This window comes from Equus asinus, chromosome 5 (genome assembly GCF_041296235.1).
Source record: "Equus asinus isolate D_3611 breed Donkey chromosome 5, EquAss-T2T_v2, whole genome shotgun sequence".
Lineage (NCBI taxonomy): Eukaryota > Metazoa > Chordata > Mammalia > Perissodactyla > Equidae > Equus > Equus asinus.
In genome coordinates this window covers 92,053,971-92,070,192 of record NC_091794.1, presented here as the reverse complement: position 1 = coordinate 92,070,192, position 16,222 = coordinate 92,053,971, and the positions used below count along the sequence as shown (strand labels likewise).

The 16,222-nt window shown below is 58.2% G+C and overlaps 1 protein-coding gene across 7 annotated transcripts in view; it reads left to right on the top strand.

Annotated features, from left to right (window-relative positions):
• The window catches only part of PTPRU (protein tyrosine phosphatase receptor type U), a 79,136-nt gene extending 64,062 nt beyond the window's left edge, over positions 1 to 15,074 (top strand). For 4 of the 7 annotated variants that reach the window (XM_014853680.3, XM_044770215.2, XM_014853679.3 and 1 more), the window contains 12 exons: positions 346 to 382; positions 1,029 to 1,126; positions 1,211 to 1,327; positions 2,096 to 2,250; positions 4,278 to 4,413; positions 4,930 to 5,079; positions 6,650 to 6,823; positions 9,439 to 9,579; positions 11,714 to 11,839; positions 11,969 to 12,126; positions 13,499 to 13,634; positions 13,896 to 15,074. In XM_014853680.3, the coding sequence (XP_014709166.3) occupies positions 346 to 382; positions 1,029 to 1,126; positions 1,211 to 1,327; positions 2,096 to 2,250; positions 4,278 to 4,413; positions 4,930 to 5,079; positions 6,650 to 6,823; positions 9,439 to 9,579; positions 11,714 to 11,839; positions 11,969 to 12,126; positions 13,499 to 13,634; positions 13,896 to 13,958 (1,491 nt within the window). In that variant the 3' untranslated portion in view covers positions 13,959 to 15,074. The remainder of the gene's footprint in view (positions 1 to 345; positions 383 to 1,028; positions 1,127 to 1,210; positions 1,328 to 2,095; positions 2,251 to 4,277; positions 4,414 to 4,929; positions 5,080 to 6,649; positions 6,824 to 9,438; positions 9,580 to 11,713; positions 11,840 to 11,968; positions 12,127 to 13,498; positions 13,635 to 13,895) is intronic. The other 3 variants (XM_014853681.3, XM_044770214.2, XM_044770213.2) reach the window with 1 other exon arrangement.
• Positions 15,075 to 16,222: the final 1,148 nt, after the last annotated feature.

The window sequence follows — 16,222 nt, the reverse complement described above, 5'->3', positions numbered from 1 at the left end:
CTGCACTTTACTTGTTTCCAAACACCAGCTGGGTTGTAAGCTGCTTGTGGATAATTATCCCCAGGTTATGGATGGGGAGACTCTCTACGCCCCTAAAGGAGTCGTGTCCTCCCTGGGGTCACACAGCAAAGATGGGTTTAGAACCAAGACACTGGCGTCCCAGCCGCACTTCCCTCCTTGCTCGGGGGCTGAGGGACAGGGCCACCCTTGTTAGGAGGTCCTGGGGAAGCGGCGGGACAGTTCCCTGGGTTCGTGTGCTGCTTCTGGGAGAGGAAGGCAGAGGAGGTCTGAGGGAGTGAGGGGCTGCCCCCTGGGGTCTTAACACACCCTCCTCTCCTGTTGCAGGGCTACCACAGGTCAAACCACTTCATAGCCACTCAAGGTACTTGGCGCCTCTGCCCGTGTGCCCCCGTGTACCCTGCAGTGTGCTGCATGCCCTCTGCGCCTGTCTGCCTTCCCTGCTCATCTGCTTGACCCCCATCTGCCTCCCTTCTGCCTCTGTCTCTGTCTGTCTGATCTCTGCTCTCGGCTGAGTCTTCTGGAATCTGGCCATCAGTCTCTGACCCTCTCTGTGTTTGCCCCTCCCCAATATGCTCAGCCTGTCTGTAGCTCCCTGGTCCCTCTGTCTGTCTCCGAGGTGTTGCATGCAAAAGGGCCCCAGGCCCCGTCCTCATGGGTGTGGATTGTGCCTCTCAGCCTGGGGGCTGCCTGGGTCCCTCTGGCTGTCTTTCCCCCCGACTGTCCATCTGTCTGTCGCTTCTGGAGACTTGTGCTATGGACCAAGAGTCTAGCCGTCCACTTATGCTTCCTGGGGATGGCCAGGGTCTCCAGGCAGGCCCTCCCTGATACTGCCCCCACCCAGGGCTCTCCAAGCATGAGTTGGCAGTTGGTGGGGTGTGTGTGGGGTGAGCAGAAAGCCCCCACTGGGGCTCAGGAGCCTCCTGGCCTGGGTGGGGGTGCTGGGCAGTGGGTGTGCCGGCTCTGGGTGGACACCTAGCCTCAGGGACACTCACCTTCTGTGTCCCCAGGGCCGAAGCCCGAGATGGTCTACGACTTCTGGCGCATGGTGTGGCAGGAGCACTGTTCCAGCATTGTCATGATCACCAAGCTGGTGGAGGTGGGCAGGGTAAGCGGGGCTGTGGGGTGAGGGGGCCTGGCAGCCACGGGGGGCAGCAAAGAACCCACTGAGCCTGCCCCGTGGGGACTCCAGGTGAAATGCTCACGGTACTGGCCGGAGGACTCGGACATGTACGGGGACATCAAGATCACGCTGGTGAAGACGGAGACTTTAGCCGAATATGTTGTGCGCACCTTTGCCCTGGAGCGGGTGAGTGTCCCGTCACCTGGCCCTCCAGGCAGAGCGCACCTCCCCATCCCCCAGGCCAGGAGCAGGCGGGGTGAGGAGGCACCACCGTCCTCTCCAGCAAGGCAGCTGCTCTGTAACTGCTGTGAGCACCGTGGAGGGACGGGAGGGAACCATCTTTGCTGGCCACTCCACAAGGAATCGAGACAATGGAGATGATGACAGTGGCTGCCAGGTGTTGGTCCTGCTCTGTGCCGGGCGCTGGGCTGAGCCCGTTACATCTTGTTTCAGCCCTGGAAAGCTCTGTGGGATTGGGTGTTTACCATTAGCTCCATTTTACAGATGAGGAAAGTGAGGTTGAGTGGCTGCGTCACTCATGAGAGGCCACAGGGTCAGTGACTGGCCAAGTTCTCCTGTCCATGATCCCGTTTGATCCTCTGTAAAATCCTCAGAGGAAAGACAGTTTTCCCCTTTAAACTAAGACCAGGGAGTCAAAATGTCCTGCTAGGGTTACACCGTAGCCTGGCCGCAGAGGAGGGTGTTAATGGCATGGGTTTAGGATCAAGGAGACTCCGGCCCAAGTCCCACATATCTGTCTCATCTAACTGCGGGCAAGTGGTTTCTTCTCCTTGAGCCCTAGTTTTCGTGCTTGGGCAATGAGTTATTAACCTCCACCCTATAAGTTTATTATTGGGATTAATTGAGATCTGTGGTGAGATGCTCACCACAGGGCCTGGCACACAGCAGGTGTCTAATAGATGCCAGCAGTGACTCTGACTGTTGTCTCCCCAGAGAGGCTACACTGCCCGGCATGAGGTCCGCCAGTTCCACTTCACGGCCTGGCCGGAGCATGGTGTCCCCTACCATGCTACTGGGCTGCTGGCCTTCATCCGGCGCGTGAAGGCCTCCACGCCCCCTGACGCTGGGCCCATCGTCATCCACTGCAGGTGGGGCGCTGGGAATCCCCAGGAGAGGAGGGGCTGGGAGTGGGGTTGGTTCACGGTCCCTCCAGGAGGCTGGGCTTGGGTTCATCCTGCTTAGAGGACAGGAGAGAAGGACCCCCAAGGACCATCTGCCCTTTGAGCTTCGGCACTGAGGTTGGCCCTGTCCTATGCTCCCTGAGACCTGTGAGGCCCTGGGCCCAGATGCCGAGGAGGCGCTGAGACACGGAGGTGCAGGGGCTGGTGAAGATAGAGTGTTGTCTGCTTCCACGTAGGCAGTATGCACTGCACGCCTGCCCTGTGCTAGGTTTGGCCCAGGTGCTGGGAGGGACCTCGCCTTCTCTCCAAACCCAGGGCCTTTCCTCGCCCTGGGCCTTCTCACTCTCTGCAGCTTTGACCTCACTCCTTCCTTTCCCAGCCCGGCCTTGGTTGGCTCCTGTGACCCCACTGGCCCTTCCTCTCTGCTCTGCCTCCCCCTTGGCTCCATACCTTCCTAAGTGGGGACCCAGTGCCCTGTCTTATTCCTGTCCCCTCTCTACCCCTGGAGAGCTTAACCTCTGACCCTTGTGACGTTGGTGAGTCCCCTGGGCCCACAAGTCCTTGGCCTCTCTATCTCGTCCTGGCTCCTCTCCTTGGGTTCTTATCAGCTTCCCAAATGCCACGTGGCAGACTCATTCATTTCTCTGCTCTGCCCCCAAACCAGCTTCTTTTTGATTTCTTTAGGCCTATTTAAGGTACTGTCTTTTTGGAATAAAACTTTATTAATGTATAATGTACTTAAACAAGGTGCACAAATAATAAGTGTGTATATCACTTTATGAATTTTCACAAAAATTCATTGAACACACGTGTGAAATAACCACACTTCAGATCAAGAAACGGAACATTAGCAGCCCCCAGAAGCCCCCTTGACCCGCCTTCTGGTCTGTATCCGCCTCCTCCCTCCCAGAACAGTCACTCTCCTGACTGCTAAACCCTTGTTTTGCACTTTGCATAAATGGAATCGCACTGTGTGTGCTCTTTGGGTCTGACTGCTTTCCCTCCACCTTATGCTTGTAAGATTCGTCCAGATTGTCTGCTGCGCCGCCGGATGAATAAACCGCAGTGTGTTTATCCATTCCACTGTTGATAGGCATTTGGGTGGTTTCCCGTTCTGAGCTGTTATGAATAGTGCTGCTGAGCACCTTCTGTGGCACGTCTTTTGGCCCACGTGCACACGCATTGGGGTGAGGTGTGTATGGAGGAGTGGAATTGCTGTCTGTGCGAACATTCAGCTTTAGCAGATGCTGCCAGTTTTCCAAAGTGGTTGTACTGATTTAAGCCCCCACCAGTGGTGTGCGGGACACCCCATTGCCACGTGTTCTTGCCAACACTTTGATGCCACCATTTTCAAGTTTGAAATCTTGGTGTCATCTTTGTCTTCTCCCCGCTCCTCTCAAATCTCCTCAGCCTGGTGCTGAGCGTGGGGATCCTAGTGATGGACCTGAGACAGCCCAGCTCTTGATGAGCTCCCAGGGGGGTCAGGGAGCCAGCCACATAAGCCGTGACCACATAGCAGGAAGAGTGTTTTAATAAAAGCCTGCCCAGATTGCTTGGGGAGCGCAGGAGAATGACAGCTGCTGGACAGATTGGGGAGGCTCTACCCAGTCTCTCAGTGGGTGTGGGTGTGTGGGGCTTTGAAGGATGGCCAGGAGACTTGGGGGATATCCAGGAGGCAAGAACATTCTAGGATTAAGCTCTGAGCATCACCTTTGTCCCTCTCCCTCTGTCAAAGTTGCTAAGTCTCACCCCCTCATTCTCCTTACCCTGTCCCCCTCTCCTTCCCCAAGGCCCGTCCTCTATCACATTCCACCACAACTCTGCCAGCAGCCTTCTCCCTGGCTCATCTGTGCCCCCGGTGCGGTCTCTCTGTGCCTCCATCCCCTGTGTGGTGTAGATATGGCCAGGTGCCCCAGGGCCCCTCTTTTCATCTCCTTGGTCCTGGGCTTCCTCCCCAAGGCCCTGAGCTGCCCTGGGACTCTCTCTCCCCCCAGCGCGGGCACTGGCCGCACAGGTTGCTACATCGTTCTGGATGTGATGCTGGACATGGCGGAGTGTGAGGGCGTCGTGGACATTTACAACTGCGTGAAGACCCTCTGCTCCCGGCGCGTCAACATGATCCAGACCGAGGTGGGAGACGCAGCCCTCTCCCACTGCCCCCTCCAGGACTGGGGCCCCTGTGCAGGGACTCACAGCTGGGGGTGTGTCAGAGGCTGTCCTGAGGCTCTTCCCCTCTCCAGGGTTTCCCCGCTGTTCTTTTGCATCCCCGAACTTGGCCTGCTGACCTCTTAGGGTTTTCCCACACTCAGCCCCACTGTGTTCTGTTAGGTGAGGTCAGACAGCAGCAGGCTAAGGTCATAGGTTCTGCAGGCAAGACATACCCAGGTTTGTGTCCTCATCAGATGTATAACCCTGGGCTGGCCCTCACCTTCAGAGCTTCTCACAAGGATGAAAGATGAGATAAGTGAATGTGTCCACGAAGGTCATTTCGAGGAGCGTTGGTTGAACCTGTTGTGACATGTGGGTGGACTCGTCCTACCTCAGAGCGCCCCCACCTCAGCCTTGAGCTTCTTCCCCCTCCCACCGCCCCAAAATCTCTAGCTGATAGTCCCCCCTGGTTCCTCATAGCCTTGCCTTATGTTCCAGGAGCAGTACATCTTCATCCACGACGCAATCCTGGAGGCCTGCCTGTGTGGGGAGACCACCATCCCTGTCAGCGAGTTCAAGGCCACCTACAAGGAGATGATCCGCATTGACCCTCAGAGTAATTCGTCCCAGCTGCGGGAGGAGTTCCAGGTGGGGCATGAGTGTGTGTTGTAGGTGTGTAACTGTAAATGAATGAGTGAGTGTGGTGCATGGTGTATCGGGAGGTCCTCAGTGCTGTGGGAGTCCTCTGCAGGAGGGACGGAATTGGGCTACCAGGAAGGACTTTGAGACAGTGCAGGAGGTGGTACATCAGTGGTTAGGAGCCCAGGCTTTGAGGTCAGATAAACCTGAGTTCAAATCCTGGCTTACCTAGTTACGAGCGGTAAGTAGCCTTGAACAAGTCACTTTACCTCTCCAAGCCTCAGTTTTCTTACCTAGAAAAGAAAGATGGTTAATATTGCCCTTGCAGTGTTTGTATTGGTTAGGATTCTTTTGGTTGAAAGTGATAAAAGTCCAGCTCAATGGCTCTTATAACTGAAAAGGCTGAGAATGGTGTGGCTTCAGTTATGGCTGGATCTAGGGGCTCAAATGAGGATGCCAAGCCTTAGTCTCTGTCTGTTTTTGGTTCTGCTCTCCTCTGCTTTTGCTTCATTCTCAGACCCACACCTTGGTTCCCAGCAGTGCCAGGCTCATGTTGTCTCTACTATCAGGACACTCTGGAAAGAGGCACTTCCTGCCCCCAAGCTCTTCAACAAAATTCTTGGACCAAACTCTCGTCCTTGAGCTGGTCACTGGGGCCAGAGGGATGGAACACACTGATTGACCCGGGCCTGGTTCTGGGGTGGGGCCAGTCTCCCATGTCATGTGACTGAGACAAGGGAAGCCTGGTTCTCCAGAGAAGCTGGAGAGTGGTCAGGGGGCAGGTGAGACCCCAGAAGTCCTCTCCACTCCAGGGTTCCTGTGAGGGTTTGGCAGGATGGCATGTGCTGGTGCCTGGCACTCTAGAGCCGGTACAGAGTGATGTCACAGGAAATGCTGCCTGTGGTTCCTGGAGGAGGATGTCAGGCCCTGGGGACCATCAGAGCCTGGGGTTCCCTGTTAGGGATCCCCAAGAACAAGAGAAAGAAACAGACTCGTGAATCAGGATCGTGAGGCCTGAAGGCAAGAGGGTAGAGATGACCGGAGTCCCTGCTTGCTGTAGTCCAGGTGCTCTGCACTTATGTTCTGTTCAGACGGGGTCGTGACCGAGGAAGGTGACCGTCTCTGCCGGGTCCCTGGGGTCTGCTTTGTGGAAGATGTGGGTCTCAGGGCTTGTCTCCATGAAAGCACCCGATAAGCTAGTGACCACCCTCGCTGTGCCTTGTGTGTGTTGATCCTGCGTGTGCCAGGCCCAGTGCTCGGTGCGAGGCCTCAGCTCCCTTCATCTCCCCACCAGCCCCTGAGGCGGGCATGTTCTTATCCACTTTGCAGTTGAGGAATACTGAGGCTGGGAGATGCACTAGCTTGTCTGAGGTTACGCGGGCGGTGAGGAGGGAGACTCCAGACCCTGCGTGGCCTGGATGGGGAGCCTGGGGCCCTGCCCTCTCTCCGTTCTCGCTGGACCTCAGTTTCTCCATCCATAAAGTGGGGGTGATACCCCAGCCCAGTCTCCTCCCTGGGGCTGTGAGGAGGCCCAGCAAGCACTGGACGTCACCTGCATTCCTCTTCCCGCTCTGTGTAGACGCTGAACTCGGTCACGCCGCCGCTGGACGTGGAGGAGTGCAGCATCGCCCTGCTGCCCCGGAACCGGGACAAGAACCGCAGCATGGACGTGCTGCCGCCCGACCGCTGCCTGCCCTTCCTCATCCCCACCGACGGGGACCCCAGCAACTACATCAACGCAGCCCTGACTGACGTGAGGGCCAGGGCGGGGCGGGCTCTGGGGCTCCTCCAGCCAGCAGGATCTGGGAGGGTCCAGGAGCCACGGGAGCGGAGCTGAGGGCTCTGGTTGGGGGAATCCTCTGCCCTTTTTGGACACCAGGCCCATGAGGTGACCCTCCTACCCCTAGTGATCTTCCATTCAGGGCATCAAAGCCAGTGTTCTCCCTCAGGTATTACCCTTGGCTGGAGTGGGGGGGGGGGGGTCTGGGTGGTGGACTTCAGGCAAGGCCGTCTCCAGGATCAGGCCCAGCAGAGCCTGGGGTAGGATGAGTGATTCAGGAAGCTTTGGCAGGTGTGGATGGGAGGGTTTGGGGTTGGTACTTGAGAGGTGATGTCTGGAGCCAGGGGAGCTTGTCCTGGGGTGATTGAGCTGGAGCTTGCCCCAGGACCTGGCCTGGAATGGTGACTTGTTCCCTGGCCCCACCCTGGCTGTGGTCTGAGGACTCAGGAGCCATTTAGAAGCCCCTCTCCCTGCCCCCAGCTCGGGGGGCTCTGCCTCCTTTATTGGGTGCTGCAAGCTGAGCATGGGCTTTAGGGCCCAATGAATAACTCCAAGGTGCTGCTGTCTGAGGGGCAGGAGTCTGTGAGCATCACCTCTTTGCTCTCCCGGTGGAACCCGGTGAGAGAGAAGCGCAGGAGACAGACAGGTGGAGATCACAGCCTTACCTTTTTTAAGAAAACTGATGAAACTGGAGAACGTGACTTCAGATGTGTGGCTCAGTGGACTGGCAACTCCTTCCTCCTTAGTCAGGCCGACCTGTCCTCCCAGATACCATTGTACAGCCACAGGCCACCCCTCCCCAGCAGGGCCAGGCTTTACGTGTGGCAGGAACCAGGAACAGTTACAGTACACACCTTCTGAGGACAGGCTATCTGCAAAAAGAGGAAGGGGCCGAGCTGAGCACGCTCATCCTTGTCCCACACTCGCCCATGGGAGGAGTGCGTGCAGGCGGGCCAAGGCCAGTGTGTCTCCACTGGACATCTCTCCACGTGCAAATCAGAGACATGGAGCGGGAGGGTCCCTTGTGGCAGCTACGAGGAAGATGGTTCCTGGCCAGAGCCCCTTGGCAGGACAGTGCAGGGGGCAGTGGGCTTTCTCTAAAGAGGGAGAGCTCCTGGCCTTGCTTCCCAGGGGCTTCCCGGTGGGAGCTGAAGGCAAGGGGAGGAGCAGCCCCAGCCGCTGAAGGGAGCGACGGGCAAGGGGCCCATCTGTCACCAGCCTGATGGCATGTGTGTGAGTGTAGGTGTGCATATGACTGCTGAGGGGGTCGGGGTCCTGGAGAGGTGGCATGGGGAGTGGAGAGTTGTGATGGGAACTTAGGAATCTGTGACCTCCCTCCCAGTCCACTCTTTGGCCTCAGCGTGCCCATCTGCACATGGGGGAGGGGAGGCTGGGAAGGAGGCCCTCTGAGGGGCCTGAGCGTCTCTGAGCTGGGGAGGGTCTTGTTGCTCCCTGGCCCTGGGTGGGAATGGGCCTGTCAGGTGGAGGAGCTTCCCTGGGGTCCTTGATACCTTGCGTACTTCATCCCTGCCGGGCACAGCCTGTCGATCGTGAGCCAGGACACCCTGGAGCCGGGAGCCTTGACTCTTGGATTGCAGCGAGCTTGTCTGGGGGCCAGCTGGGGTCTGTCTGGGGTGGTCAGTCTGCAGGGAGCCCTGTCAGGTGCGCAGGCTTGAGTGTTGGAGCCTGGTGGGGCCTGGCCTGGAGGAGCTGCCAGTCAGGGGACCTTCAGAGTCCCAGGGAGGAGGTCGTAGGAGAAGGGGTGGGGGGGACATGGACGGTGGGCAAGGCAGGGCACCAGGAGGAGACAGGGTGGGGCTGAAGGGGTGAAGGCCGGTGCCAGTGCTCCTGGCGGGATGAGGTCGGGAGTGGGGAGCAGAGTCCCTCCCTGGGTTGGGATCTCAGAGCCTTCATCCGTGGAGTTGGAAGGGACCTGGAGAAATAGTCAGACATATTTATTGAACCCCTGCAGGTGCTGGGCACAGGCCACAGCCTGAAATCTCTGTTCTCCTGAACCTTGCATTCGGGGGATGAGATGAGACAGTCAATAAACAAATATATAATGGGATGTCACACACTAGTAATTTCTACAAAAAAACAACCAAGCAGAAGAAGTATTTAATGTGGGTTTTGGGGGCATGTGTGTGGCTATTTTTGATGAGGTGGTAAGAAGGGCCTCTTTGAGGAGGTGGCAGGTAAGCAAAGACCAGAAAGAAGTGAGGGAGAGAGCCATGTAAACACTTAGGAAATTTGTGCTAGGCAACAGGAATAGTAAATGCAAAGGCCCTGAGGCAGGAAGCAGACTTGGCCAGCCTCTGCCTACCATGCCCAAGCTCCCATTGCCACACATTTGGGAACCTTTTGCTGTTTAGTTCCCGGGGGCCATGGGCTTGGGCACTAGAGGCCCGGGGCTCCCTCTGTCAATTCAGGCCTCAGTGCATCAGCCAAAATTGGAAATGGGCCACTGGAGGTCCTGTGGGGCCGAGCCATGCAGCTCAGAGTGGGCAGGGTGGGAGGACAGCCTGTGGGGGGCTCCACCTGTGGCAGGGACGGTGGACAGGCCCTGCTGAGTCCCGGTTTCTCTGCAGAGCTACACGCGGAGCGCAGCGTTCATCGTGACCCTGCACCCGCTGCAGAGCACCACGCCCGACTTCTGGCGGCTGGTCTACGACTATGGGTGCACCTCCATCGTCATGCTCAACCAGCTGCACCAGTCCAACTCTGCCTGGGTGAGGGCCCCGCGGGCCGGGCTGCCTGGCTGCCTGCTGCCCAGGACCCCAGTGTGTTCAGGGCATGTCCCAGCAGTCGGGGTTGGATCCCAGTGCTGCTGCTTGGTTGTTGAGTGACCTTAGACGAGTTACACTCCTTCCAGAGCCTTGGTTTCCTCATCCGTAAAACGAGGCTGTCAGACTGGAGACAAATAGCTCCTCTTTATTGAGCACCTGCTGTATGCCAGGGACTGTGCTTTGCACTTATGGGCTTCAGGGGAGAAAGTTAAGATCTGGAGAGGTGAAGCAACTTCTCCAAGGTCACACAGCTGGGAAGTGGCAGAGCTGTGCTCCCTACCCTGCCCGGGCTGCCTCCCGCCAGAGCTCCTGGACTAAACTGCCCATTATGGGGGCCTTAGAGGCAGAGTAAGTTCCCAGCCTCCTCACTTTCTGACTTTTGATGGAGGATGAGTGAATTTACCTCTTGAGCCTTAGTTTCCTTCTCTGTAAAATGGACACCCTCACAGCACCGGTTCTTTCATGGGGTTGTTGTCAGGACCACGTGAGCTGTGTGTAGAAGGCCGTGCCTAGCACAGAGTAGTGCTGAAGATGGTGAGGGTGACAGTCACTGCTGAGGTTGGTCCAGACACTGGTTCAGTGACCTCAGCCTGGGGCAGCCAGTGGGGCTGCCCCCAATTCCTTTTCGGGCTCCCAAAGCTGGAGCTCCCGGGCAAAGCAGATGCCCAGCCTTCCAGCCCCAGGTGACCGTATTCCCTAGATCTTTGTGCGAGGCCAGGAAGATTTGCTGTCAAATGAGCATGACAGCCTCTTAATGGCCGCCTGGACAAGACTGGATAACTGGGCTCTTTACGAGTCAGGCACTTGGTATAGATGGCCCAGGACTGCAAGGTCACGGGCTCCAGCCTCTGGGCAGAGATCTGGAGGGACTCCTACACAGCAAGAACCCGCTCTTGCTCAGATAGTGGGGAGGGACCCAGAGGGAGGCTTATGCAGACATCATTCACTGGTCGCCCATTTGCTCATTCATTCGACCACCTTTTCTCATGAGCCACTCCCTGCTAGGCCCTGCAGCTGGGAGTGGGGAGACAGAACACACAACCCCTGGTTGTGGATCTTATGGTCCGGGGGAAGCAGGGACAAAACCGAGAGTGACATCAAAGAGGGAAAGGGCTAGCATGGAGCTGGCACAGGGATGCAGGGGAGCCTGGGGGAATAGTATACCAGGGAGGGCTTCCTGGAGGAGGCAGTGTCTGAGCTGAGATGTGTAGGAAGGGTAGAATTAACTAGGTGAAGAGGTGGGAGATGAGTCATCCATGGAGAAGGAGCAGTCCACACAGAGGTCTGAATGCAAGGAGCGGCCAGGACCCCAGGCAAAAAGAGGAAGGCAGTGTCCTCTCTCTGTGGGCTGTGGTCAGAGAAGAAGGGAGTTAGAGCATAGTGTTGTCTGGGAGCAGCTTGGGGCCATTTTACAGATGGAGAAACTGGGTTGCTGAGAAAGGGAGAGCTTTACCTGGGCTCCAGGCAGAGCTGAGACTAGAAGCCGGGGCTCTGGGCCTGCTAGTCTGGAGGGCCCATGTGTGTATATGTGTGGGGGCTGTGCCTCCTCTGTTCCTCTCCTGTCTCGAGTCTGCAGCTTGGGGGAGTGCATTTAAGATCCTGACTCCATGGAGGGGTCCTGGGGCAGGCGTGGGAGTGCTGAGCTGTGTCACAGCATCTGGGATACCCCACCTCTGTGAGGTGATGCTGGAGGGCAGAGGGAGTGAGAGAGAAGGCCCGGGACTGGGGGTGCTGGGGTGGGTGGGGTGATCTAGCCCTATCCCTGGCAGAAGGAGCCTCATGGAGGTGTGTGTGTGTGTGCATGCGTGTGTGTGGGCGTGTTAGGTGTCGCTGTATAGCCGCACAGCAGTGTCAGTGCACCCACTGTGAAGGGTTCGTCTCAGCTGACCTGAGTGTGTCAGTACAGAACTCCTTGCTGCAGGTGTGCCCTGCAGTCTGATGACTGGGTGGCGGAGAGTGGGAGGCCTCTGGAGTGAGTGGGGCTCCCAGGGCAGGTGTGGAGGTCTGGGGGCGGGTGTGAGCGGCAGCTGCCCCTGCCGGGCTCTGTCAGCTCCCCTCTCCGTGCCTGTGCCCCAAGCCGTGCCTGCAGTACTGGCCAGAGCCAGGCCGGCAGCAGTATGGCCTCATGGAGGTGGAGTTCGTGTCGGGTTCAGTGGATGAAGACTTGGTAGCCCGTGTCTTCCGGGTGCAGAACATCTCTCGGGTGAGTGATCCGGGAGCCCCAGGTGAGAACCTGGGTGGTGGCTGGGGTGGCCTTTAATGACCCTCTTGAGGTCACCAGGGGGCCTCGTCACCCCAGTGCTCATGTCCCCCTGGCTCTTTGCACCCCCAGCTGCAGGAAGGGCACCTGCTGGTGCGGCACTTCCAGTTCCTGCGCTGGTCTGCATACCGGGACACGCCTGACTCCAAGAAGGCCTTCCTGCACCTGCTGGCCGAGGTGGACAAGTGGCAGGCGGAGAGTGGGGATGGACGCACCGTTGTGCACTGCCTGTGAGTGCTGGCCCTGCTGCAGGCCGGGGGGAGGGGTCAGGAGCCATGGGCTGGGGTCCCAGGTCAGCGTGAGAGAGGGCTCAAGGCTGGCACTGGAGCCCCTGGGCTCCCAGATGGCCATGGTCTGGACTCTGCCCGACCAGGCAAGGCTGGCCCTGCCTTCCCTGGAGGAACCCAGTCAGCTTCCAGGGTGTAGGCTCAACGCGGAACGATGGCCAGTAGCCTCTGTGTGATGTCTGACTTTGCCAGTTTAGTTAGAGTCCTGGAGGGACTGTTTACCCCACCCTATGGGGGTGCGGGTTTTAAGCTGATGGAATTCCGGTCTTCTTTCTTGCCTGCCCTTGTACAGCTTTTTCATCCATCCATGTGCCTCATTCACAAATTCATTTCTTCACTGGTGTCTGGGTGCAGTCACTCCTCTGCCCCCCACTCTTTCATGCTTTCAGCCTTACCACCCTCCCAGTGCCAGGCTGGGCACTCTGGGTGCAAGAGATAGGGGGCTGACTCAGGCCGGGCTGGTGGGAGAGACCCCTCCAGAAGGGGGCTGAGGGCCCAGTCCCACTCCCTTCTCCCACGAGGCACCCACACCCCAGAGTCACAGAAACTGAGGAGGGAGAGTGATGGGGATGGGAGGGTTTCTGTGTGTGAGAGGCTTGACCAGGAGCGTCTGTGTGTTTGCGCCTTGTGGCTGTTGCTGGGGGTGACTGGTGTGCTCACTGCTCATTTTCCATTCTGCTTTCTTGCTGCTCTGCCGCCCTCCTCCGTGGCTGTCTTAGTCCCAGCGTCTTTCTCTGGGAGTGTGTCTAGCCTTCTTTCTCTCAGCATCTGATGTTTCTCCTGGAGGCGCTGTCTTTCTAGATGCTTCCAGGCTTCGGATGCCAGTCTTAGCGTCTGACTCCGCTCCCTTAACCATGTCCCGCCCCTCATCCCTGGGCTCCCGGACCCCTCCTTTCTGGGTTCCCTGGCCCCGCCCCTCGCCCCTGGGCTCCCGGACCCCTCCTTTCTAGGTTCCCTGACCCCGCCCCTCGCCCCTGGGCTGCCTGGCTCCTCCTTTCTGGGTTCCCTGGCCCCGCCCCTCGCCCCTGGGCTGCCTGGCTCCTCCTTTCTGGGTTCCCTGGCCCCGCCCCTCGCCCCTGGGCTGCCTGGCTCCTCCTTTCTGGGTTCCCTGGCCCCGCCCCTCGCCCCTGGGCTGCCTGGCTCCTCCTTTCTGGGTTCCCTGGCCCCGCCCCTCGCCCCTGGGCTGCCTGGCTCCTCCTTTCTGGGTTCCCTGGCCCCGCCCATCGCCCCTGGGCTCCCGGACCCTGGCCCTGCCCTTCACCTCTGAGTTGCCCCCAACCCCGAGCCCACCCCAAACCTTTTGTGTCTCATTCAGAAATGGTGGCGGCCGCAGCGGCACCTTCTGCGCCTGTGCCACCGTCCTGGAGATGATCCGCTGCCACAGCCTGGTGGACGTTTTCTTTGCTGCCAAAACGCTTAGGAACTACAAGCCCAATATGGTGGAGACCCTGGTAAGGGCCATGTCCCTCCGTGCCCAGCTACTCCCCCGTGCCCAGCTACTTCCTACTTTGCGGTCAGTGCTCGGCCGGGCCCCCCAGCACCCACACTCCCATATCTGCTCCCCACACTGGGCCTTGGGTTCTAGTCCCATGGTGCCAAAGCGTAACCCCAATTCCCCCTTCTCCCAAAGATGAGCCAGGGCCCCTGTCTGCCGTCTCTCCCCAGGACTCGAGAGGGGCCAGGCTTGTGATTCCTTCTCTCCCTCTCCCCAGGATCAGTACCACTTTTGCTACGATGTGGCCCTGGAGTACCTGGAGGGGCTGGAGGCAAGATAGCGGGGCCCGTGGCCTGGGACACCCACTGCGCACTCAGGGCCGGGCCCACCATGCCAGACTGATGAGAAAGACCTATGCTCCCTATTCTGCTCAGCCACAGCCCCAACAGGGAAAGCACTGGAGTGGACACTGGGCCCTCGATGCCCCTTCCACTGTGGACAGGGCCTTTTGACCTGTCCCATGAGCAGGCTGTGGGCCAAGGAGGAGCTTAGCAAGACTGCAGCCCAGCCCACGTCCACAGGGTCCTGCAGGCCTGTGCTGAGAGGCCTGGCACTGCCTGGCAGAGTGACAGGGGCTCAGAACTGCCAGCTCCAGGGAACCCAGGCCCAAGCCCCTTGACTGTGTCCCACCCCTCGGCAGAGATATGTGAGGCCCTGCAGAGCGTGTGCCAGGCCGAGGGTTCCACCACTTGGCTCGACATGGGTAGAGAGTGCACCGGGGCTTGGCTTCTAGAATCTCATCTGGCCCAGCTGCTGAGGGCCCTGGGGAGATTGGGCTCTGCCCTGAATTGCCAGTGGGCATGGCAGCTTGGCCTCCCCGGGGGGAGCTGCAGCCCCAGGGATATTTTGCTCATGACCCCTCTCACTTCTGCTTCCCTGACATGTGCTCTGAGCTTCCCCGAACCAGGAGCTGCCCATCCCCACCCTGCCCCCTCAGAGCCCCTGCCTGCCTGACCCAGTGTCTGCAGAATGAAGTCACCTCAGTCCCTCTGCCTGTACCTTTCAGGCCTCACTGGCCGGTCCTGCTCAGCCTGGGCCAGTGACAGTCTGTGAGGCTGAATGACAGCCCCTGGGGTTGAGGTCCCTGTGGCTCCTGGTCAAACTGCCCACTGGGGAGGGGGTGCTGCTAGGTCAGGGGTGCTCGCAAGCCCTAGAGTTTGGAGGAAGAAGGTATATTTTATGATGGAACATCAATGCTTTTTTGTTTGTTTTGTTATTTTTTGATGGAGGGGTGGGAAGATCTCTTTAAAATGGGGCAGGCCACACCCCCATTCCGTGCCTCAATTTCCCCATCTGTAAACTGTAGATATGACTACTGACCTACCTCGCAGGGGGCTGTGGGGAGGCTTAAGCTGATGTTTGTAAAACGCTTTGTAAATAAACGTGCTCTCTGAATGCCACAGAGTGGCCGTGTGTGTCTGACCCGCCTGCTCCGGGCTGCTCTCCTGCCCCCAGCCTCCTAGTGCAGTGGGAGGCCCTGGACCGGGAGGCAGAGGCCTGAGTGGCAGCCTGGCCTTGGTTTTTTCATCCATAAAACGGTGGGCGTGTAGACCAGAGCCTCGCTCAGGGCTCTTCCTCTGGCAGAGGCCGTTCTGAGGGTTTCTGGCTGTTGCTGCCTCCACGCAGGCCTCTGAGTTAGTTCCTCAGACGGTGGGCTTGATCCCGAGACCCTGAGGGCCACACAACCGCCTTTCACCTCCGGGGCCTGGATCCGGGTCGAGCTCTTTCCAGGTAGCACGGGAGGCCCACGTTTTGGTGTGGGACAGATGGGCCCCCCCCAGCTGTGAGACCCTGGGTGAGTCTGCTGCCCTCTCGGGGCCTCAGTTTCCCATCTGTGAAATGGGGATGATCCTGTTAGGACCAGATGAGGTGGGATTAAGTGCCTTGAGTGGGGCCAGGTGTGCGGAAAGGGCTCCATGTAAAACACAGCAGAGACGGGGCAGAGGAGAGACACCTCTTCTGGGACTGATCATCCAGGTGCCCGAGCCCAGCCGTTCCCGGGGGAGGAGGAGTGGGCTGCTGGAAGGGACTCGAGTCACTCCTGGCTCTGTCACAAGCTTGCCGTGTGACCTTGGGTAAGACACTCCTGCTTCTGAGCGTCAGTTTCTTCATATGAAAACCAGTTCTATGATGTACTGATTCTGTTCACACTCTGGCTGACTCTCTCTGCCTCAGTTTCTCTATTGGTTAAAGGATATGACCCATTCTAACGACCTCACAATTCAACATCCTTTAATCTGAATTAAAAATTTATCAGTTACTGGGACTGGGCCGGTGGTGTAGTGGTTAAGTTCGTTCACTCTGCTTTGGTGGCCCAGAGTTTGCAGGTTCGGATCCTGGCAGGGACCTGGCACTGCTTGTCAAGCCATGCCATGGTGGCTTTCCACATAAAAAAGTGGAGGGAAATTGGCACAGATGTTAGATGAACCAATCTTCATCTCTCACACACACAAATTATTAGACTGTTATGATCCCAGTTAACTAGGGCACAAACTGACCCCCTCCCACTTATTCTCTAAGCCTCATCTGATGGGTCACAAATGT